Raw genomic sequence first — 25,413 nt, 5'->3', positions numbered from 1 at the left:
CTGAGATGGGAGTGTTACTTTAAAATCTTCCAGTACCAACTGCTAATTTAAAATGTGCTGCTTATATATTTCAGTCATGATAGTTTTAGCTTACATTTCTTTCCTTGTGAGAAGAACTACACTTTAGCATACTTTTAAAAGGAGTATTTATTTTGGAATAATGTACTTAAAAAAAAAAAAAAACTTATTTGCGAACTGAATGTAATGTTTTCAGACACTTAATTGCATGTTAATTGCAATTAAATGAAAATGTATTGTTTTAAATTGATATTAAGTGAAATTAGCTGAACTTTAGAATGATTTTTATGCTCTTAACTAGGATTTAAGCACATCTTTATATTTAATTTCATATTTCTTTGAAATATGGTTCATGTGTACTGCTGAATATACTAACAAGCATTTATATGGTAAACTCAATGAATTATCTTTAACGTCATTTCTATTGACTTGTATGTCATGCAGTTAAATATATGTGTAATTACACATTTGTAATTATGATGAAGTTGCAGTTTAGGACATTTAAAATATATTACCTTGCAACTGTAATATTAAATAACACACAGTTAAACTGATAATCAAGTACAAGTGCATATTATGTAATATGTTTGTCAACACATCAAAATAAGTATTGTACTTTAAAGCACTAAAACAAGTATTAAAACAACGATACAAGTGTTGTACAAAGTGAATGTACGAAATTGTACATTCAGTACAATTAAGGTTATCATTTTTCATAAAGTTATTATTTTAATATCAGATAATGCCCACTTAAAAATAAATAAATAAATAAATAAATAACTGTAATGGAATGCAGTTAACCTTGTTGTATTGGGATTAAATAACACCCTCAGTATTCTGAGACTAAATTATATAAATAAAATATCTTACAAAATATACTGTGTTGTGCACAATGAAAGTATACAATAATGTAAGTGGAATAACAACATATAAATATTCAACAAAATGTATTATATGTTCAATACAACATAGTATACACAATCATCTGAATAAAATTAATAAACTGTTATAACTATCACGCTATACACAGCAGACAGTAATAATATCTGCCATCTGAATCTTGCCTAAATAGTCAAATTGTTAGCAGCTAAGAAGTAGTCTGGTGGTGTTATAAGGGCATCTATAGTAACAGCTCAAAGCTATCATCTTTAATGGGCCTCTTCTCCTGGTCTGCTCTTCATAGCGTCTAGACTTCGTAAAACCACTCCAGTGATTTCAGAGCAGATGTTTAGTATGGTTTGGAGGCTGTTCCTGCTCTTGATCGCGAGAGATGTGAAGCAGCAGACAATGGAGGAGCACAGATTACTCTCAATATCAGAGCTGTAGAAAGGCTCGATGGCTTAATGGAGCATGCATCGCAGACACACACAAACACACACACACACACACATTTCACATACATTCACCAGAAGGGAATGAAACACTTACCCAGGCCAGGAAAAATGTAAACATTAACATGTAAACAGTTGAAATGCTGTTCAATTCAGGATTATATCCAATAAATATTTACTTGGAAGTCAGTATACGGTTTCCCACTGAGCGTTAAGTATACCTTTAAATAAATATATACAATTTAAATAGTTTGCGCTTAAATTCTTGGTGAGTTGAATTCATGTAATTGCCTCATTTAATTGAATTTATTTCATTTAGGCAAGGATTAATTAGAACTGAGCAGGAATCAAACTCATACACAGTATCAGAAATATGACCTAATATTTTAGTAATATATTACTTGCTATATTACTACATAGGCTATATTTTTGGGGCTTTTTTGTTGCTTTTTTTGCTGCCATACAAAATGAAATAATACTTCTTTTTTTGTACTAAATTATATAAACAACATGGACAGATGCCTTTTTTTTTTTTTTTTTATACATTTTTAATAATTTCCAGTGTCTACATTGAACAAGCAAAAAAGAAATTCTTAAATTGCATTTTGCGTCACTTTCCTTTCTGGTGAAAGTATGTGAATGTTCGAGTTTAAAGCATCAGCAGTACAAGCGAGAAAAGAGGACTGCAGCTGACCCATTCTTTCACACAGTCATGCTATCACATGACTTTCATATAAAGGATGCTTGCAGCATAATGGAGGCTATTCTATTTCTATCCTGTTCTCCCTCACATTCCCTATGTAGGTCTTAGAAGAATATAATAATCTGTATAAAATGAAAGACAGACAGAAAAACAACCGCACAAAATCAACTGGCAACTGTATTTAGCTTCTGAAATAGAAGCACAAACAAGAGGAAAAAGAACAATGAAAGTGTTTACACACAGTGAGGCTGAGAGATATAAAGTTCTTTGTGAGCGGGAAAGAAGGGAAAAGATATTATGAATGACCAACGGAGACGCCGTAATGGATTTCATGTGGTGTTGTTTATCCCAAGATGCATTTGCATGCCACACACGCAAACACACACTTAGAGGAAGAAGAGAGATATGGCAGTCATCAAAAATGTTTGATTGCAAAAGGACCATGTCATATCCATTTCTTTGTGTGTGAGTGTGTGTAACCATTTGGTGCTATCAGTCTTCAGTGTACCTATGATGGAAACTGACATATTAACTTAATTAAGCATGAATATAAGTGCAGACCAATTACTGAATGTGACGGGCAACAAACAGTCCAGTATAAACAGCCACAATGCCAAGTCATACATATGCATTTCATTATTATTTCTGTGTTTATGGCATCCATTTTGTGTTGTTTTGTTGAAGTGATCTGTGTTTAATGTTCTGTCTAATGTTTATTTGTTTTCTCCACAATGCTTCCTCTACAATCAGGAGGTGGAGGTTTGTATGATTGTGCCTTTGTTTTTCCATTGAAACAGAGTCTTGCTAATCTGCCTGTTTGTCTGCAAGGAAATCCGTCCAAGTTTACGTTATGTGCTGTAGTTGCATGATAATATGCAGTGTAACTGCTTGTAAGTACATGTTAAGCTGAATGTGTAACTACAAGCAAGGCAATATAAAAATATGTACTGGCATAGTTCAGAGAGAAAAGATTACTTTATGTACAATAACATATAGAATTTCAGAAAAGAAAACAAATGCAGACTGTTGATTCATTCTGTTGATCAACTTCTGTTTTAGGAACCAGGAACATGGAGCCCAGGAAAACCATTCGATCAAGGTAGGACTGTCAACCAAAAATAGCAACATCATGTGTTCAGAGTTTAAAATCAAAGAAAACTCTAAAGCTAAAGTGTGTCATTTTTAATTTTTTTAGTAAAATTCTTTCTCCTGACCAGCCAGACTCAGCAACAACTGCTTAACCAATGGCGTGAGTTTAAAGCGTGACTATTTGTTTAAACAGTGAAGGATTAGGGAGTGTTCATTATTAATACATTTTAAAAATGCAAAAGTCCAAAGTCAGTTATTGTACTTTGTTTATCTCAAGATATGGTTTTGCTCTTGTGCACAACTTCTTTCTAACATCACTGATTAAGCAGCCTAAAATGCAATTACTAGGTCAAGCATCACCCAAACCCACGCTATTTCTAAGCAGTTATTGGAGTAACAAGGTTATTTTATTTGTGTGTATGTGTGGTCCAGGTATTCCCTTCGATAGTAAAACCTAAAAAAAAAAAAAAATTGACATTGTGGGAACAAAATTTCGGTCCCCACATGAGGAAACCAGTTCATAACTATATGTGTACCAAATGTTTTTGTTTTTTTTGAAAATGTAAAAATGCTAAATGCTTTCTGTAAGGGTTAGTTTTAGGGTTAGGAGATAGAATGAAAAGATTGTACAGTATTAAAATCATAATGGCTGCTGAAAATTCGGCTTGAATAAATTACAACATTGTACATATTAAAATATATTAAAATAGTAAAGTTATTTAAAATTGTAATATTAATTCACAATACCATTTTGACAGAATGTTTGACAAATACACGCGCGTAGCCCTGCCCTTGTAAGCATGAGAGACTTCTTTCAAAAATATTTTTTACAAATCTTACAGACCCAGAATGGGCATATGTGACTTCTGAAATTAACATGGTTTCCATATATTATTTTCCCCCCCAAAACTGTAGGTACACTGTAGATGTCTCTTTAATAAAATATTTTTAAACTTTAATTTCAGAAATAACATAAACGTCTGTCAAATAATCTGTATGAAAAATTCAACATTCAACTGTCCTGTGGTAATAGGGATACTTTATGTATGAGATTTGTGCTTATAGGCAGTAAGAACATAATAAGCCATGAAATCTCAACATCACAACTTTTTTTTACTGTTTTATTATTAGTAGAAATGGCAGAAGAATTGCCTTAATGATGAACATTTTTTTTTTTTATGTTATAAGCTACTCATTTTATTGAGGTCATTGGAAATGGAAAGATCTGTATCTCTTCTCCTTTGAGCCATATGTTGAGTGGATGTTAATCAGGCATATATGTTGTGTGAATTCACAGTCACATGCTGTGACCTAATACCCTTATCATCGCGCTACATCCGTCTGAGAAAATGAGAAAACTGCTTTTTAAGACTCTCTATCACATCAAGCTCTCAGTGTGCAGTAAATCTTACGAGATTATGCATATTCGAAAGTCATTAGAAGCCCCTTGAATATTCATCACGAGTTTGATATTTATGCAAATGACTATTGATAGAGCATTGAGTGAGTCAAAAAGAGCAAGTAGAGCAATTTAAAACGGATTCTGATCATACTCAAACATGATGATGCACAAATCAATCACAAATTTTGTCACACACACACACAAACTCACACACCCACCCACGGACAATGGACTCAGTGTGCTGAGGAGATTGGGATTGGATAAGCCCTAAAGCCTGTGCAGGATTTGACTAAGGCTCTTACCATGTGAGGTCAGAGAGCGTTCGAAGTGTGGTTGTGTGTGTGTGTGTTTGCGCTTTGACAAGGGACAGGTGAAGGATGAGAATGTTTGTGAGATATTGTCTTTCTTCTTTGTGCATGTGTGCAAGCCTCTAAGGACTATAAAGGCACTTAATGGCATTAGTAGTCTTTTTTCTTTCTCTCTCCTTTTCTACTCTTCCTTCTCTCTCTCTCTCTCTCTCTCTCTCTTTCTTTCTTTTCATCTCAGAGCATTAGCTTCAGCCCCATTTTAAGGCTACAATAGAAATAGAATCCTTATTTACACACACTGTGAAATCAGACAGATCATACTTAGCCTATATATATCTGCAAATGTGCGTTTCTTTCATGTATTTTTGTTTTAATGCTGCACCTGAGATACATTTTTGTTACGAACAACTGAATCTACTGATTTTTGGAGTTAAGTGGTTTTAGTTAAGAAGTTAAGGGCATCTGCTGTTCAGTGGGCAAATCCACTAAAGAGTTACGCCACTTATGCATGCTGTAATTCAGTGCAAAAACCTGCTCATTGTTTACTAACCACCACCAATCCAGCTTAACCAGGTGCTAAATGTGCTAATGTAGCGCTTAAAGTCCAGTTCACCCTTAAAGTCTAGCTCACTCAAAAGAGAGAATTGCTCATCCTCGTGTCATTCCAAACCCATGAGTTAATCTTCGAAAAACAAATTAAGACATTTTTAATTAAACCAGAGAGATTTCGGTCCATCTGTTGAAAAATGTTCAAAAAGACATTGTAAAGGCATTGACATACTGTAGAGTTGAGAATTGACCCCTACTGTAGAGGGTTTTCAAACTGCGGGTCGCAGAGTGGGAAAAGGTGGGTCACGCAAAGTCACTTGGCTGCAGCTAAATTTGCGTTTCAGTGAATGACACACACAAAAACAGTTAGTCTAAGGCTGCACGATATACCAACATCAAATAGAAATCGCAATTTCCTAATGTTTTATAGTATAGCGCACGAGCGACTAGTAAAAACAACGTTTTCTGCGTCTCAGAGCGGCTCGTATCTTTATTAAGCAGCTTGGTGTGCATTATTAACAAGAAGAAACTTGTTAGAATTCAAATGACACAAAAGGCTGTTTCAGGTCTGTTCATTCATCTCTGTCGTCTTTTCAACTCAGCGCTGTTGTCTTTCAGAGACATGGTCTTAAGAGTTTGTTCTTTGCATTCCCTCATGTGCATTTGGCTACCTACCAACACATAAGGAAAATATGTCTGTAAAAAGCATTTTAGATGAACGAGTATGAGCGCGTGTTCTGCGCCGAACACTGCGATGAATTAACACACTGTTTACAGCACGGATGAGTGAACTCAGCATGGATCACAGCTCATATCCAGACCAGAGCGAGCATGTCCAAACGTGAACATGCACCGTGTATGCGCACGTATTCAATCACGTCTTCTTAAAATGAAATATATGTGCATTATACAGTGACACGATGGATTATTTGCTTAAACAAAAATTTGTTGTCATGGGTTTATATCTCATTTGTTTTGGTGGAAGCTGAAATGTGCTTGCATCACACGCGAGTACAAACCTCATTGTTTCTTGTACCTCGAGCAAGCATGTTTGAGCTTTCATTTGCCATATTTGATGTGCTCTATGTATATGTGTTGATCAGTGTTTAATTTGTGAATATCAAAAGCGATCTTTCATTTTCAGAAGACTTGGATTAAACCGTGATTCATATGGATTACTTTTACGATGTATTTATGGACATTTTGAAGCGTCAAAGTTTAGATGCAAAGGACTTTTAATGAAGGGACAGAAATCTCAGATTTCATTAAAAATATCTTCCGTTGTGCTTCAAAGATGAACATAAGTTTTATAAGTTTGGATTGGAACACCATGAGGGTAAATAAATGATGACAGACTTTTCAATTTCTTTCTTCTGCTGAACACAAAAGAAGATATTTTGAAGAATGTCAGTAACCAAACAGTTGATGGACCCCATTGACTTCCATAGTATTTCTTTCATACTATAGAAGTCAATGGGGTCTATCAACTGTTTGGTTACCGACATTCTTCAAAATATCTTATTTTATGTTCAGCAGAAAAAAATGCATTCATACTGGTTTAGAACAACTTGAGGGTGAGTACATGATGATAGAATTTACATTTTGGGGTAAACTATCTCTTTAAGTCATGTAATTGTTTTTAGTACAAACACACCTCCTTTATATGTAGATTAGGCTTATTATAGATTTTGCCATGTTCACAAAACACAATTAATTTCTTGTATCTCAGGTGCTGAAATAACACAAACAGCATGTGCATCAGTGTGCACAATTTATTCTTAATTAATTAATTCTTAGCGAAGCATATAGCTAAATATGACAAATATGTTTATCTGTTTGTATACCTATACATGTATATACATGTTTATTTTTGCATGTGTTTCAGCTCTGGACCCTGCCAAAGATCCGTGCCTCAAGATAAAATGTGGCCGCCATAAAGTGTGTGTGGCAGAAGATTACCAAACACCCACCTGTGTTAGTCAACGCAGGATGAGGTAAACATCTGACATCTCGTTACCGAAACAGTAGTAAAAACAGTGTACAGGCTTGGACAAATAGATGGGCACACTTGCTGCCATGCTTGGATCTGTGTATGACATCTTGAATTACAGAATTACAGCATTAGAAAGCTGCGTCTCGGTTGAAGAACAACAGTTCACCAAACACCCAGGAAGGGTTGAAAACAAAACACTGAGGGCCCTATCTTACACCTGGCGCAATGCAGTGCAAGTTTTTTTTTGCTAGTTTCAGTCCGACGCAGTTATCATTTTCACGTCCTGTGCCACGTTGTTTAAATAGCAAATGCATTTGCGCCCATTTGTGCGCCCATTTGTGGGCCCATGGGCTGCTGGTCTGAAAACGAGGTGTGTTCAGGCGCACTGTTGGCGCTTTGCTATTTTGAGGCAATTGAAATAGACTTTTTTTTTGTTATTTAAAGAGCGTGTTAGTAATAATATAATAATATGTGCTAATATTTTAGATCACAACTGCGATTGATTTTGTTATGGAGTATGACAGTAAGTTAACATTGCGGTAGCATTTTGGAATATATATGTATTTTATATTGATTTTACATGGTACATTTTCCTGCACGTTTGATGTTAAGTATGTCAAAAAAGCTTTTGAGAGGAAACAAGGGCTGTCCTATGTTCTTACTCAGGCAAACTTGCCTGCCAAAGTCTGGGAATTACTTGTTCTCAGTGTGTGTGTGTGTGTGTGTGTGTGTGTGTGTGTGTGTGTGTGTGTGTGTGTGTGTGTGTGTGTGTGTGTGTGTGTGTGTGTGTGTGTGTGTGTGCGTGTGTGTGCGTGTGCGTGTGCGTGTGTGTGTGTGTGAGAAAATATGCCACAGACTGACCTGGATTTTTGCTAACAGTTATTGTTGTTATGAAACTAATCATTTAGTGAATTGGGCGTGATAGCATAATACAAATGGTTTTTTTTTTTAAATGGCCCAATGAAACATAGACAAAGAGGGATATTGAAAAGAAGTATCACAGAAATCAACAGAAAGAGAGAAAAATACAGAACAGAAGTATGGGAAAAAACAACACTGGATTCTCAACTGGTGGGTAGCAACCCAAAAAGGGGTCACAGGTATGTTATATAGGGTTATGGGCAGGTGGGAAAAACAAATCTCACATAATAAAATGCATCTTATCATATAATTGTGTAGAGCCAAACGATAAAAAAAATCAACTATCAAACGAGTAAAAAAAAATATCAAACTCAAAAAAATATAAAAAATCAAAGTCTTTCAAATATCTTGTCAAAGGTAACGTTAGGGCAGTGGTTCTCAACATTTTTGATTCCATGGTCCACAACATGGTCCAAATATTTAGCATGCTAAATATCTCATGGGTATCAGTGATGTATCGGCATTTCTGTCAGATCGCGTCTTTGATAATACACAAAACGCGATTGTCACTCACACGAATGAGCACCAATTTGCCTCTGATTTCCGGCATTTGACTGCGATTTCCACAAAACTGTCGGCGAGTGAAAATCGGGCCTAAAATCGTGCAGTGTGTTCGTGGGCCGACAGTAGCGGCCAACAAAACTATTAGACGCAAATGAATTTGTTACTTGGTAGAAGTCAGACAAATCAAAAGAATCCTATAAATGCATTTTAATAAAAAAATTTTTGATTAAATCAAATTATGAATCATTCTGATTTGGCATATACAGTATGGCTCTGGAATCGAATTTCAAATTTAAAAATCAGTTTGCTGTCAACCCAATGATTCCTTTTATTCATTTAGGCAGATTCCAACTTGTAGAGGTTCTGAACACCTCATCTTCAAAACCCATGAACAAAACTATACAAGGGACAATAAATTATGAAAATATTCACTTAAAGTGAGAATAAATATGATTTGTGTTGACCAGAATGACCATAGTGTGTTTATTTGAAACCATCAAAGAGAATTGTTTTGAAGCAAAATTGTCAGTTTTCCAATTCACTCTGTCATATAATGTTGCATTGGTTCTATGTAAATAAATTTCAATTGATTTTAGGTTAATTTTTGTTTACTTTTTTGTACTGTATTGGTTCGCTACTGGATTTGCCATGTTAAACTAGGTAAGCAAACCAGTGCAATAGATGATAGTAGGAAGAAGACAGATGACAAAAGGCTGTATTTCTGCTATATTGTTTGGCTTCTTCATTGTTTGTGTTAGAAGAGCAATCTCTCTTTCTGTCTGCAGTTTAAAGGACATGAATTTGAACTCGCCACTGCTGAAATGCAAAAGATGTCCAGTTGTGCACCCTGCACCTGTTTGTGGAACAGATGGGCACACTTACTCCACCAAGGTAACACACACTCTGCCTGTTTGTGAGAACTGCCATGCTGTGTGTGTTTCTGTATGTGTATACTGTCTGAATTGCTTTTCATAATGCTGTGTCACGGAGGTATTCAACCAAGAGATTAATCCTCGATCAACAATGTACTTATCTAATCTAAGCTTTTTGTGCTTGTCTGTGTTTGTGTGTTTTGTAGTGTAAACTAGAATATCAAGCTTGCATCTCTGGGAAGCAGATTTCTGTGAAGTGTCCAGGACAGTGTCCCTGCCTTTCAGGAAATTCAGCAGAGAAGAGAGGTACGTGCACTTTATCGATGCAGTTAATTTCTATTAGGCCTATAAATACTTGCACACAAACACTGCCTTTGTGTGGAATGGAATATGTGCACTGATTATTGCATACACAGACTGACATAAAGCTACTGGCAGGTGAGTTTTTATCAGGGTTGCCGGACAGTGGCCCTTCAGGACCAAAGTTGCCCTTTCCTGCTGTACAGTATTGCATTTAAGATGAATTATGGATATTATAAACTTGCAGGTCAATGACTAATAAGAATGTCCACAATAAATGTTTTTTAAAATTCTAGTTTAAAACACATGCAAAGTTCTTAGAAGTATATTTTATATTCATGTTAATTTTGAAAAACATTTTAAAGAAAAATGTTTAATTTAATGACACTAAAAAAGTCATGTGGTGTAAACAGCAATAACATTTTACCCTCAAACCTTAAATACATAAGAGTGTACACACCTTATAAAAGTTTAAATATACACTTCCCTTCAAAAGATTAATAAGTTTAGTGAGACTTTTTTAAAGGAATTAATACTTTTATTCAGCAAGAATGCATTTAAATCAAAAGTGACAGTAAAGACATTTTAAACGTTACAAAAGATTTCTATTTCAAATAAATGCTGTTCTTTTGAACATTTATCAGTTTCCTATGTTTTTAGGGAGTTACACCACATGACATTTTGCAACATGAACTAATTGCCTTGTAATTAAAAGGTACACTTTTTAAATATATTTTAAGAGACTTTTTGACCTTGACAGACTTTGATATAATTTCCTGCTTTACTGATGAATTAATAATGAAAGATTTTACTAAAATCCTTAGGGTTTCTTTTAATTGTTATTTTTTATTATGATATCAGGACAGTTGTGTCACTGTTACATTTTACATTTTATGCCCACCAAAACATATCAAAATGTAGAAATTAAAAACATGCTCATCACAGACAAGGTGTATTCAAGTCTTTGTATGCATGAATTACATTTTTGAATAATTTAATAGATCCGGACATTGTCATTGACCCATTTGCTACATTATGGTCACATGATCTCATTACGTTGAATGCTTATTTCTGCGAGTGGTGTCAAGTTATCAGCTTGAAAATTCAATGATCTGTAAAAAAATTCTTGCCAGTCTTACCAGTCTGATGAATAATACAAATTATTATTACAAAATCACAGCTGATATTACTTCTGGTGCATAATTTTGTCACACTAGAAACAGTATACAGTATTCCATATTTGTTGTATACTGCATATTTTAGCTAATTTAGTAGGTCATCCATGTATTCTATACTTACAATTTGTACACTGCACACAATATATAGTGCATACTACATAGTAAGAATAGTATGGCAGTATGCGATTATGCATGTTTATCTCCCTTAATGGAATGATAAATATCTCATGTCATTACTAGATTAACCAAATTATTCTAAATATAAAACCAATATTTCATCTCTGCAGCTGTGGAAAGGTATGTGTACCCTCTAGGCTGGGTACTTGGCTTGTTTTCAGCTGCAAGGAGAGCAGCAAAAAGAGATTTCAATACACCAAACTAGTCTTATTTTGTGAAGCTTCTCAAAGCTGAATCCCTTAGGATCTTATTAAATGTTTGCTGTTCCAGATTGTTTCTGTCAGTGTGTTTATGCGTGTACGTGTGAGAAGAGACAGCACGGTAATGTTTGCTTTCATCATTATCCCAATGAGCATAAGTCCTGTCTTCAGCTGCTCTGCTTCAGGCTATAGAGAAAATTCAATCACCTTCGCCATCAAAAGATTGTCAATGATAACTCACAGCTCAAATCAATGCAAACTAAACTTAAGATCATGAAACTGAAGTCACAATTTTTTTTTTTGAAGGGGTGAGAGGTATGAATGTTGTTGTTTTTCCTCTTCCTTTTTACACTATCATTCAAAAGTTTGGGGTTAGCAAGAAATGAATGCTTTTATTCAGCAAAGACACATTAAACTGACCAAAAGTAACAAGATTTCTATTTCAAATAAATGCTGTTCTTTTGAAATTTCTGTTCATAAAAGTATCTATCCTGAAAAAAAAATATCACAATTTCCACAAAAATGTCAAGCGGCACAACTGTATTCAACATTGATAATAAGAAATGTTTCTTAAGCACTACATCAGTAAATGAAAATTCAGTTCCCTTTTGTGGTCAACGAGTTACGTCAGTGATGACGAATGGGGTTTCGTTTAGAAAGCCTATCACCTTCAAGTATATAAAACGAGCCAATGGCAAAGAAATGCCATGGGTCTGCGGAATTTGCATAGCGTAACTCCGCCCCACCTCGTGGGCATATAAGGAAGTACGCCGGCAACATGCAGATATGTTTTCGCTTCGGAGCCAAGTATTCACTTCACTCCACAAGCCAAATCTGAGATCTTCTCTTCACTCTTCGAGACGAGCTTCTCTCCAGGTGTTGGTGTGACAGCGAGTTCCAGCGAGTGCACATTCCCTGCTGATCTGTGCAGTGATCTGCCAGTGTTTGTGTGTTCATCTCCCTGGTCGCTTCAACACTCTGCGGAGTCTTTATCCTCTCAGAAAAGAGCTTGCACATGGCACGTCTTTTCAAAGATGCCTCGCCGATCAACCTCCACGTGTGGCTCCTGGACAGGACGAGGTAGGTTTGAGTACCCTACCACCAGCGGTGGTGGCTACCATCACTTCCGTGCTCCCTTTGAGAATCCCTTGAGTGTTCCCTCTCGTGCTCCCTCTGCAATCAGTGGAGCTTAAGTTCCTGTCAATGAAGACAGCGCTCCTGGTTGCATTGGCCTCCATTAAGAGGGTAGGGGACCTGCAGGCATTTTCGGTTGACGAAGCGTGCCTGGAATTCAGGCCGGCTAACTCTCACGTGATCCTGAGACCCCGGCCTGGATATGTGCCCAAGGTTCCCACTACTCCCTTTCGAGATCAGGTGGTGAACCTGCAAGCGCTGCCTTTGGAGGAGGCAGACCCAGCCTTGGCACTGCTCTGTCCAGTACGCGCCCTTCGTGCTTACGTAGACTGAACACAGTGTTTCAGGACCTCAGACCAGCTCTTTTGTCTGTTATGGTGGGAAGCTGAAGGGAAAGGCTCTCTCCAAGCAAAGGTTGTCTCACTGGATAGTGGACGCCATTGCTTTGGCATACCAGCAGGAAGGTTGACCGTGCCCCCTTGGTGTGACGGCCCACTCTACCCGGAGTGTGGCCTCCTTTTGGGCTCTAGTGCATGGCGCCTCGCTAACAGACATCTGCAGAGGTGCAGGCTGGCCGACACCCAACACATTCGCGAGATTCTACAATCTCCGAGTGGAGCCAGTTTCTTCTCATGTACTCGCTTCAACCAGCCGGTACTAGATTCTGCTCAGGTGTCTTCGCTTGCTCGCCATTCCTCTCCACGGACAGGATACGTGCGATATTCTCCTCAGGTAGCCTACCCGCAGGCCCTGAGTTCCTCCAGCACTGTCGACATCAACGCCAGAGTTATGCCACTGGCAGCTTTCGTGCTTGGCTAAGTGCCTCCATGTGCATGGCTCCCCCTCTGGGCGACCCCCACATGTGTATTTCCACTGTAAGCCTCTCTGAGCATGTGTCTTTCCCTTGGCAAGCCACCTTGCCACCCCTGGGGTTGAAATATTCCACCTGCGGCTGGACACCCCAGTGATACTCCATATGCAGCCCCCTCCCGGGTCATATGTGTATTCTTAAGTCCCCCCCTTCACTGGCACTGATTGCATATTTCCACTGAGATATGCTTCCCAGTGTACCTTGGTATTCCTTGGTTTCCACCCACGGCGCTGCCATTTGGTTTTCGCAAGCGACAACAGTGTAACCAGAGCAATGGTAAAAATTCGAGCAAAACATGCAAACTGTTCTGTCATTGGCTGTCTCTTTTGCCTTTTAGTGTCTAGCTATTCATCTATCATGGGGTTGAATAAACAAAGGTATGGGGTGATGCCATATGGGGTGAGGCAGAGCAGTTGATGCAATAATCGCATGCAAATGTGCTTCGGCTCGTTTTATTACACTTGAAGTAGCGATCTCTCAAAGCGACTACGTCGAACGTGACCGAACTGAAAGGGAACCAGGGTTACAGTCATAACAGAGATGTTCTACTGTATTTTGGATAAAAAAATTCAGACTTGGTGGGCATAAGACGTCCCTTAAAGCATAAAAAAAAATAAAAGTATATTTTTGTAAAAAATAAAAAAATAAAAAAATCCCAAACTCTTGAACAGTAGTGTAATTTGACACATTTGAGAGGCATGTGTAGAGCTAAATTTCTCTGATACTTGGTTTGCATAGTAGCTGTTAAAGAACAATTAAAATGTTAAAACGTGTCTAAATTTCAACAATAAAGATTTGTACGTGTGGTTTTAGGGATCAATGTTTTTTGTTTATCAAAATGGAATTGCTTCCATGTCTGGCTTCAGCAGTAGCTGTACTTATTTGACTGATTTGTGATTATTTTTTTTAATCATCAGTCCTCTCCACCAATAAGCTTGTGTGTGGTGGGCGTTCTGGCGCACAATAGCTTCCAGGTGGATGCTGCACATTGGTGGTGGTTGAGGAGATTCCCATCTTCCATGTAAAGCACTTTTGAGTGCTGAGAATAGCGCTATATATTCCACGATAAAACTTTTTTTTTTCAGATTTATTTATTTATACTACATTCTTTCTCAATTACTTCACAGAAAAACTGGTCACTGAAGCCATTATCTATATGTACTATGATTACTATGGTCTCCTTCATACTTGTCTTTGTTTGGCCTAATTGAAAAGGTTGACCATATTTGCTGAAATATGACTTTTATTAGCAGGTTCGTCTTTAAAAATCTCATTAGATGACCCTGTGTGATTGCCCTCAGCAGGGATCGAACACTAATGTGCTGTTTACAACATATTGCTAGGCAACTGTAAACAGCCTACAGATTAAGGCTCCTTGCTTTAATCTTTTCTCATGTTAATTGTGTGTCCTCAAGGGTTGAGATTTTAATTGTAATCTTGTTTTTTTAGCAATTGTGATGTATTTAAAAAATAAGCATTGATTGTTTTTCACACATACTCAAACTCATACTGCACACTTTTGGTATGGGTATTGTGGTTTGGCATGCATGTGTTGTTTTAACCACTACATGTTTGGAACTTCTCTGTGTGTGGAACGTAACTGATATACAGTAGAATGGAACAATACCGTTAATGTAGGTATACTTTGTTGTTGTAAATGCATCTGAAAAATAATAGAGGACACAGAGTGAGTTGCTGTAGGAAAAGTACATGATCCAAGTAATACTAAACTTGAGACGTGCATTATATTAAGCGCCAACTTACGGTTACGTCCCTATCGATAAATGCTAGAAAGTCATGCAAGTATTTCCTTTTTGCATAAAGGCTCGTCCTGGCAGCAAGCGAGTCTCTGTAAACTTCGGACAGATGGAGCCCAATAGAATGCGAGCATAATAATTCTGTCTAAAATCAGAGGAAACATACAGTGCTATGCATAAGTTTAGACACCCATGCTAAAGTTGACTAAAAAGAGGAATAAAAAATCATCTTTTGGAAATTGAACTTAATGCCTTAATTAAAAAAATTAGGAAAAATCCAACCTTTAAGGACACCAATTTTCTTTGTGAATGAATAATGTATCGTAAATAAATAAATGTTCTTCCTTAAAATACAGGGTGCATAAGTCTGGACACCCCTATGTTAAATTCCCATAGAGGCAGGCAGATTTTTATTTTTAAAGGCCAGTTACTTCATGGATCCAGGATAATATGCATCCTGATAAAGTTCCCTTGGCCTTTGGAATTAAAATAGCCCCACATCATCACATAGCCTTCACCATACCTAGAGATTGGCATGGTTTTATTTCAGTTAGCCTAATAACTGGTTTGATTTACATTGAGAGATGATCTTATGGAAAGTACTCCATGCCAATATCTAGGTATGGTGAAGGCTATGTGATGATGTGGGGCTATTTTAATTCCAAAGGCCAAGGGAACTTTATCAGGATGCATAGTATCCTGGATCCATGAAGTAACTGGCCTTTAAAAATAAAAATCTGCCTGCCTCTATGGGAATTTAACATAGGGGTGTCCAGACTTATGCACCCTGTATTTTAAGGAAGGACATTTATTTATTTACGATACATTATTCATTCACAAAGAAAATTGGTGTCCTTAAAGGTTGGATTTTTCCTAATTTTTTAAATTAAGGCATTAAGTTCAATTTCCAAAAGATGATTTTTTATTCCTCTTTTTAGTCAACTTTAGCATGGGTGTCTAAACTTATGCATAGCACTGTAACACAGCCCGATGTGTGTCTCTGCGGAATTCCAGAAACATTTCATCCAAAATTAGAGAACGCGAATAAAACCCCTGGCAACTGCTTCTGAATGCAAAGCCCAAGCCATTCCTTCCTTCCAGTAATGCATCTTATGAACAATCAACACAGATTTCTGATGCATTAGCTACACGAATTCAATCAGTTACGCTCATTAATTACTTAAAACAAAACTAGATTTATCAAATGCCCCAAACCATCCCCAAACAATACACAGACTATTAAATCTAATAAACACATCATAGCAAAATACATTGGATGCAGAAAATACAATCAAGTAAATTGGAAATTATTTATAAATTGGATAAGTACAAATCTCACCAGCAGGCACAATATTGCTGATGTTATCCAATATATTGTGTTTTATAGCCTGGAGTGTCACCAGACAGTATGTACTGGCTACAGGACAGTAATAGCAGGGATTGCTCTCCTCACCTTGAGGGTTAACTGGACTTAAGTACCTTCCTTAAGGGCACAAAGATGAGAGAGCTGTTGGGTCTTTCTCCAGTTCATTTATGAGCTTTAATAACCAGCAATGAATTTGAAAATTGTATCTATTCTTAAAGAAAACACTAATCAAGCGTACCTGTGATATGTAAATCTAAACGTGTATACTTTACAGTTTCTCATCAGACTTGTGTAATTGTCACAACTGTATGCTGGAACATTCTATTGCATGTCTGCAAAATGTAGTAACTCACACAAAACATTTAAATTCATGTTTCAAAACCTAGTTACTGTGGCATTAAATTGGCCAATGCCTTTCTATACTATACAAGACTGAATTCTTTTATGTATCACACTGAGCTTTTTAGATATATATATATCAACAGTAGGTAACATTTTACTGGGAAAAGTCAATACTGTAGTACACAAAGAAGAAAATAAACATTTTTATTTACACAGCACATTTATTATTGTAGAAATGTGTTGCATGTAAACTGAAAATTCAGTTGTTCATTTTTACATACTCTATTATGTCTTACCACCACCACACATTCTCCTATATTGATCGTGCATGTCAAGCAACTGGTAATTTTCAGTTTACACGTAGCACATTTCTACAAAAAGAAATGTTCTGTTTGAATACAAATGTATTTATACAGTACTGCTCCTGTGGTTGTGACATTCCTCTATGTTAAAAAATGGTAGTGATTGGGCTGGGCAAACTCCATATATATGCTTCCAAACTTGACTGGTTGATTGTGATTCCTATTTCATCACAATGGCAGGCCATTTGCCAATTTATCAGACATTACAAATATTCCATGTCATCAGTAAAGAGTTCTAAGCCTTGAATCAAATCAACAAGCTTGTAGATAAGTCACATTTGAATCCTTTGAACATTAAATGCCAAACTGGTAGTTGTGTGGACTATTTTAATGGAGGGACAGAAATCTTTCAGATTTCATTAAAAATATCTTAATTTGTGTTCCGAAGATGATCGAAAGTTTTACGGGTTTGGAGTGACGGAGTAAATGATGACAGAATTTTCATTTTTGGGTGAACAAATGTAGCAGTACTTCTGAAATAAAATTGGGCATTAATTTGCTGTCAGTGATTTGTCATGTCGCATTGCGCCGCATCCAGTGTAGACAGCGGATGTAGAAAGCTGATTATATTGGATTCTATTTGCTTTTGTTGTATCGCCCCGCACACGTCTGGTGTAGACACGGTGTAACGTGCTCACATGTTTATTTTACTTTTTTACCAGTTAGGGAGGAGTAAAATGAACATATGTGGCTTCAACAACCAGATGCATTGACACTTGTCCAGTTTTCGTGTGGAATGCATCTCAAATCACCTCCTGAAGTGGCATTAAGTTACTATTCCCGTCCTTCAGATGAGACGTTAAACCGAGGTTCTGACTCTCTGTGGTCATTAAAAATCCCAGGATGTCCTTCGAAAAAGAGTAGGGGTGTAACCCCGGCATCCTGGCCAAATTTGCCCCTTGGCCTCTGTCCATCATGGCCTCCTAATCATCCCCATATACTGATTGGCTTCATCACTGTCTCCTCTCCACCAGTAAGCTGGTGTGTGGTGGGCGTTCTGGCGCAATATGGCTGCCGTCGCATTATCCAAGTGGATGCTGCACATTGGTGGTGGTTGAGGAGATTCCCCCATCTATGTAAAGCGCTTTGAGGTCTCAGAAAAAGCGCTATATAAATGTAACGAATTATTATTATTATTATTATTATTATTATTTGAGTGATCAAATTTAAATCCGTCTCGAAAGCGTTTTGGGAGGTCAATTTCACCTGGTCTAACAGCAAGTACTCTGATTGGTGGAGTTTTCTTCACGATTATTGTTAGTGTAGTCTTTCACAGGAAATTGCCAGTTAGGGAGGAGTAAAATTAACATATGTGGCTTCAACAACCAGTTGCATTTTTTTAAAACTTAAATGAAAACAAATCTGTGTTTATTATTTTCTGCCCCAAGGAAAACTGTGTTTTTGATTTTGATCTTGGCTTTGTCACCCCATATAACTCAAAAGTGTGCCAGGAATCTGGGCTTCCTATTTGACTCCAGTTTAAAGTTTGACAAACAGATTTCAGCTGTTTTTACCTCTTTTACCAACTTCGCCTTCTTAGTAAAGTGAAGCCCATTTTATCAAGGAATAATTTGGAAACAGCTATTCATGCATTTGTTACATCTAGGCTTGATTACTGTAATTCTCTGTATAATGGCACTTCTCAGGCTTCCATCTCTCGTCTGCAGTTGGTTCAAAATGCAGCCGCTAGACTACTTGAAGGGAAGCGAAAGTACGACCACATAACACCTATTTTAATGTCTCTGCACTGGCTTCCAGTAAAATGTAGGATTGAGTTTAAAATTTTATTATTTGTCTACAAAACCCTGAATAATTTGGCACCTCAATACTTAACGGATCTTTTGATTCCGTACGCTCCATCTAGAAACCTGAGATCCTGTGACCTTGGCCTTCTCACAGTTCCTAAAGTAAAACTTAAAAAACGTGGTGATCGCGATTTTGCCGCTGCTGGGCCGAAACTGTGGAACAGCCTTCCTCCTTCTATTAGGCATGCCCCATCTATCTGTGCTTTTAAATCTCATCTTAAGACTTATTTATTCACCTTGGCTTTTAACACTCTAGTTTGTCTTCCTGGATTTCTCTTTTATTCTATTGAGTGCTTTTTGGCTTGTCTGGTATTTATGTATGTATATTGGTTTTATTTTTGTGTTTCTTTTATTCCTTGTAAAGCACTTTGGTCAACTTCGGTTGTGTCTTAAACGTGCTCTATAAATAAATGATTGATTGATTGATTGATTGATTTCACAGGAAATTAGGCTTTTAATTTTAATTAATTTAATTAAAAAATAAAATAACACTGAAGTTTGACTGCTACAAAAGCACATAATCGTTTAACCTCAAATTTCTTTGAAAACATTTTTATGAGATTTTTACTTCTTAAATACTACTGTTGTGCTTAAGTTGTTTCATTTATTCTGTATTTATTTGTTTTGTAGAGTGTGGTAATGCAGAGATGACTGAAGTGGTTAGCAGATTACGAGAGTGGATCACAGTTCTTCATGAGAGTGGCAATCCCAGCAAGAAATATAAGTTCCAGAAGCCAGAGAGGAGTGAGTACACACACACACACACACACACACATCAAAACTTCTAATATGACTGCTAACCTAATAACATTGACAGTGAAATCAATGGAAAAATGACACTAAAACACCTTTCTACAACCTCTCTATCTGTCTGTTTAGAGGTGGACATGAGTAAGGTGCCCCTCTGTAAGGACTCTCTGGGCTGGATGTTCTCCAGACTGGACACAAACTTTGACCTTCAGCTTGACCAATCAGAAATGTCCAGCTTGAGCTCAGAGAAGAGTGATGTGTGCACTAAAGCCTTCCTCAGGTCATGTGACCCAGACAGAGACAGCCTCGTTTCCAGCCAGGAGTGGTGTTCTTGCTTTCAGAGATATCAAGGTACGGTAAACTTACTGTAAACAAACTTTTCCCACATGCTTTCTTTTCAGTTTCTAGATAAGAGTACTTTCTCTCAGCCAAAACCAAAAGACTATTCACATACTGTACCATTAAGAACTTGCACAAGCTCACTGCCTGATAGAAAGTTACAGAGCAGTTATGTAAGGCATAATAAACCCTGAAAGGGAGATCAGGACCTTGACACAAAGAAGACATGAAAGTAGAACCCGTATGTTTCCATGGACTATTCTCAAATATAGTTTAGAGGTCACTATACAAAAATATTTCACCAGTCATAATTTACTTATGAGAATTAAGTATTCCAGAGCATATAGGTAATGGTATGTTAAGGTTGTACATGTTGAAATTAGATTATTTGTTCTGAAATAACACTATCTTTTATGAAATGTAACTATTTTAATTTATCTTAAATATAAATGTTAATATATATACTATTGCTTATATTTATGTTTTAATGGTTAATTGTTTTTTAAATTTACATTAAATAAATTGTTACAAATATTAATACTACCATATACAACCTTACTGTAAAGTGTATTAAGCAAAATGGTAGTGTTTTATTTTTTTCTCACATCTGATCTGAAATCAATGCGTTTCAGAAACTCCCTGCCAATCAGAGATCACCATCATCCACAAACAACAAGCTGGGAAGAAATTACTGGGTGAGTCCAATCTCTCGTCTTGTGTGTTTCGTTTATATATGTAATTTCGCAAACACAGAAAAAAGGGGTTCATGTTTGTAATGCAGAATCATGTTTAGTGACAGACCAGTATTTTGGCTTTTTGAGATTACAAGCCTGGACTGATAACCATTTTTGGAGTAAGAATTTCATGGGTAATTTTATCATCTGTATTAGCTAGATTAATGCATCAATCTTATGTTGTAAAATCTTTATTTTTATTTTTATGATACAATGGAAAAAAAACTACTGACCTAATAAATTTAGTTACAATTGTCTATAGCATACTTTTTAAAAGTAATTTTTCATCATACGTTTTGAACCGATTCGAACTGAATAGTGGCTAAAGGATTCTATGATGCATTACATGATACTTAATAAAAAATTGCATTGTTGTCATTTAAACCTTAATAGACAGACTGTCTGACATACCTTATTGAAACACAAAGTGCATTCATATTACACACTAAAATCTATTCTAGAATCACAGACTTGTGTTCCATAGTTTCAAATCTTTTAAACTTTTTTCCTCAGCATTTTACACCATGTTCATATATAAAGCACTAGCATTTAACAATCATCTCAATGTCATCACAACCTGAACACAGTTACAGTAAAACCAGGGTGCCAAACAGCAAGAGGCAAGCCAACATTAATTCTATTAAAGCTAGAAATCACTCAGAGTTTCTTTCCCTCTCTCTGAAGGTCGCGTGTTTAATTTGAGCAGGGGAATGAGATGAGGGGAAATTGGACATGAAAAAAAGGATATTTTTAACTGCTGTTTCTCCCCTGAGTGGAACGCACAGTGACGGCTCTATGGCTTCCGGCACTGAATTATAAAAAGACAAAAAAAAGAGAGAAAGACAAAAAAAAAAAAAAAAACGCTTGACTGTGGTGATTCTGTAGCAAGAAGCTGTGAAGTTGAAAAGACATGAATGTGAGCGAGAGACTAAGAGAGAGAGCAAGCTCTCGGAGGGAGGTGACAGTTATGTTCTCTGACATTGAATATATCATCTGCCTATCTGTGTGAGGGTGGCCGTGAGACACTCTCTGTGGCTGTGTATAATCTTGTCGGTGATGTAATGTTTCCTGACATTACGACTGATGTTAATGTGTGTGTGTGTTGTTTGTGTAGGTCCATACATCCCCTCCTGTGATGAGAATGGCTTCTATAGGCCTCACCAGTGTCATGGTAGCAGTGGTCAGTGCTGGTGTGTCGACCGCTATGGAAACGAGGTGGCGGGGTCTCACACCCATGGGCCTGCTGACTGTGGTAAGAGGGGCTCATCATACATCATCTAGTAATGAGAAAAAAGTCAAATAAGCAATCTGTTTAATATGTAAAATATAGGGATGCAATGAACTGCACAGAATTATTGGCTGATACGATAACCAATCATTGTACATTTCGCATTTTAGTCCTTCCAACTGGAGGGGCTAGTTAATTAGCTAATAAATTAGAAAACAATCAGTTGACAAAATAGATCATAAAAAAAAAAAAAAAAAAGTCCAATCTGGAATTTACAATGCATATATTCTGACGATCAAACTATAGCAAGTATTTGTGAATAACTAATTAGACTATTAGTTATTGTGTTCATTAACAATTACACTAGATGAAACGCGAGTCCTCGGTTTCAAGACTTTACCTTGACACGGTGTCTTAAAAACGTGTATGCTGCGGGGCTGTTGAATGCTTGAATCTGACTGGTTGACGAACGTCGCTTGATCTGCCATTTTCGATGTCTAACTTCACAATCAATGGAAACCTGCAGTTATTTGTGTTATTTCGTTATTATTGCAGATAATATGACAAATAAATAATAATGATAGGCCTACTTGTTAAAAGGGCTTTGTGTTTAATTTATTTGGCTAGCCTACTGTCAATAATAGAAAAAGAAATAATTGACGAATGAATTAATACATAAATAATATTGACACACATGCTTTTCTGTCTCATTATTGCAATCTCTCCCTCTTTAATAACTGTATTAATAACTGCATTAGTCTGCTATCAGTGGCTCAAACCTCCGTTACTAGATCGAAAATTACGTTTTGGAATTAGCAAACTATTAAATTAGCAAACTATAAACTCCGCTTCGCGTCGTAACCGCATTACGGGCCGGTGCATTATTTTTCTAATAATTCAACGGCCCGTCGTCAATTATTCCTTACGTTGTTCATGGCGTGAGATGCTGAAAAAAAAAAAAAAAGTTATCTGACATCAATTATGTACACACACAAAAAAAAAGGTGAACTGTGTGAATGGCTACAAATGTAGCTGTTTGCGGTTTTGCATATTACCTCATGAAACTGAAAACGGCATATTGTTAGATTATTTTGCTTGGTTAAATTAATATTAAAACATTTGACTATTACAACTACACTACCGTTTAAAAGTTTGGGGTTGGTAAGATTTTTGAATGGTTTGAAAGAAATCTCTGATGCTCACCATGGTTGCATTTATTTGATGAAAAATATTTTAAAAACAGCAATAATACTATTTAAAATAATGTATTTTTTCCTGTGATGGCAAAGCTGGATTTTCAGCATCATCACTCCAGTCTTCAGTGTCACATGATCCTTCAGAAATCATTCTAATATGCTTATTTGCTGCTCAAGAAACATTTCTTATTATTATCGATGTTGAAAACAGTTGTGCTGCTTAAGATTTCTGTGGAAACCGAAAGGTCAAAAGAACAGCATTTTTTTGAAATTATAAATGTCTTTATTGTCACTTTTGATCAATTAAATGCATCCTTGCTGAATAAACTAATTATTTTATTTCTTAAACAGCGATGAAATGTGTTCATTTTAAGAGCTAAAGTTCCAAGAGATCAAAAGAGTTTCTGTTTTTCCTTTCAGCCGCGGAGTCTTCCGGAGATTTTGGCAGTGGCGACTCACTGCTCTCAGACGATGAAGATGGTGATGTTGTAAATGATGAAGAGGAAATGGGAGATGATGATGATGATGAATATGATGATGAATATGGGCACCTGTCATAATCAGTTTTTTATTATTATTATTATTATTATTATATAAAAACATTTAAAAAGAAGGAACCAAATAAAAAACAGACTTTCATTTGGTCTTAAAGCACGTTTCTAGGTGACCTCGGCAGAGTGCAGTACTAACATTACTAAAGGGTCCATCTACCCCTTGTGCTGTATAACATTTGTACAAAATTAATAATACTCAATAACCACGTTTGATTTTTGTTACATTTATTATATTCATCCAAAGCGAATAAGTGTATTGACAGACCTAGAAGTTCAGGAATTCATAAGCAGGTTTGATGATAAATTAATGAGGGTTAAATGTTTGCACTTATAAACATGCACACAAATACACATACAAAATACATGCGTACACACACCTGAAGGCATGATTCCATGAGCAACTCGCTCCATAACTCTTTACACCTGCTAGGATGTGATTTTACAGTCATGCCATGAGGGCTTAATGTTGATTTTCACACATTTTGTCTCATAACGGTTTGCCATAATCACATGGCTACACTTATTTATCATAATTTTTTCATTAGAAGAATGAATACTTAAAACTACTGATGAATTATCAAAACGTATCAACATTTGATATTTAAAGGTCGACATTCTAGAGCAAATTGTTTGACGCGGCCTGGATTGACCACACTTCAGACACAGAATAAAATAGATGTGACTGCAGTTGATGTTACGAGAGGACAGAGTCATGCTATTTACAGAGGCTTATACACACACGCGCACACACACACACACACACTTATCTTGTGAATAGTTTGGCAGTCCTTGGGCATTTGGTGCCTTTGACGCTATAGAGGAATGGGTGGAAAAGAGGTCTGGGGAAAAGAGAGAAGGAGATATTTAGTGTTAGAATGTAGAACTTGACTGCCATATGAATAAAAAAATGAGAGGTTTTTGCGTCACTTTCTCTATTGTTTTTGTCTATAGGAGAAAGTGGATATGATTAGTTAGTTTGCATATGTTACTGTAGACAACAAATCATATGATAGATGCTGCTGCTGTCACCTATTCTCCTCGTCCCTCTCAGTGCTTTTGCATTTTCTGTCAGATTTGTTTTCATAATGTGCATATGAAAATATTAATTTCCTTCTATGGACATTGTGGTGTTTCCTGAAAATAAAAACTTATTTGGTTGAATGAGTTTATGATAATCATTTACAGAGGTGAAAGGAACTACCTTTATCAGTATTGTCCAGCTGTTGTCATAGAGATAACACTTTTTGGTTTGTTTGTTTTTTACAGTATACATATAATTTGCTCAAATAAAGTTACACAGACCAAAACAGTTTTTCGTACGGTAATTCTGTGAGTGTGTGTGTGTGTGTGTGTGTGTGTGTGTGTGTGTGTGTGTGAAAGAGAGAGAGAGAGAATTCTGGTGTGTCTGTCTGGTTAGTGCTGCATTATGT

General features: G+C 36.5%; 1 protein-coding gene across 2 annotated transcripts in view; it reads left to right on the top strand.

The window, feature by feature from the left end:
* Positions 1-25,144, top strand: part of spock3 (SPARC (osteonectin), cwcv and kazal like domains proteoglycan 3) — a gene marked incomplete at its 5' end in the record, with an annotated part of 32,134 nt that extends 6,990 nt beyond the window's left edge. For both annotated transcript variants that reach the window (XM_084401742.1, XM_084401741.1), the window contains 9 exons: positions 3,112-3,151; positions 7,286-7,394; positions 9,604-9,709; positions 9,897-9,996; positions 19,813-19,926; positions 20,062-20,283; positions 20,904-20,966; positions 22,120-22,257; positions 23,850-25,144. In XM_084401742.1, the coding sequence (XP_084257868.1) occupies positions 3,112-3,151; positions 7,286-7,394; positions 9,604-9,709; positions 9,897-9,996; positions 19,813-19,926; positions 20,062-20,283; positions 20,904-20,966; positions 22,120-22,257; positions 23,850-23,989 (1,032 nt within the window). In that variant the 3' untranslated portion in view covers positions 23,990-25,144. The remainder of the gene's footprint in view (positions 1-3,111; positions 3,152-7,285; positions 7,395-9,603; positions 9,710-9,896; positions 9,997-19,812; positions 19,927-20,061; positions 20,284-20,903; positions 20,967-22,119; positions 22,258-23,849) is intronic.
* Positions 25,145-25,413: the final 269 nt, after the last annotated feature.

Source organism: Rutilus rutilus (genome assembly GCF_951802725.1).
Source record: "Rutilus rutilus genome assembly, chromosome: 2".
NCBI lineage: Eukaryota > Metazoa > Chordata > Actinopteri > Cypriniformes > Leuciscidae > Rutilus > Rutilus rutilus.
This window is presented reverse-complemented; position numbering and strand designations above follow the sequence as displayed.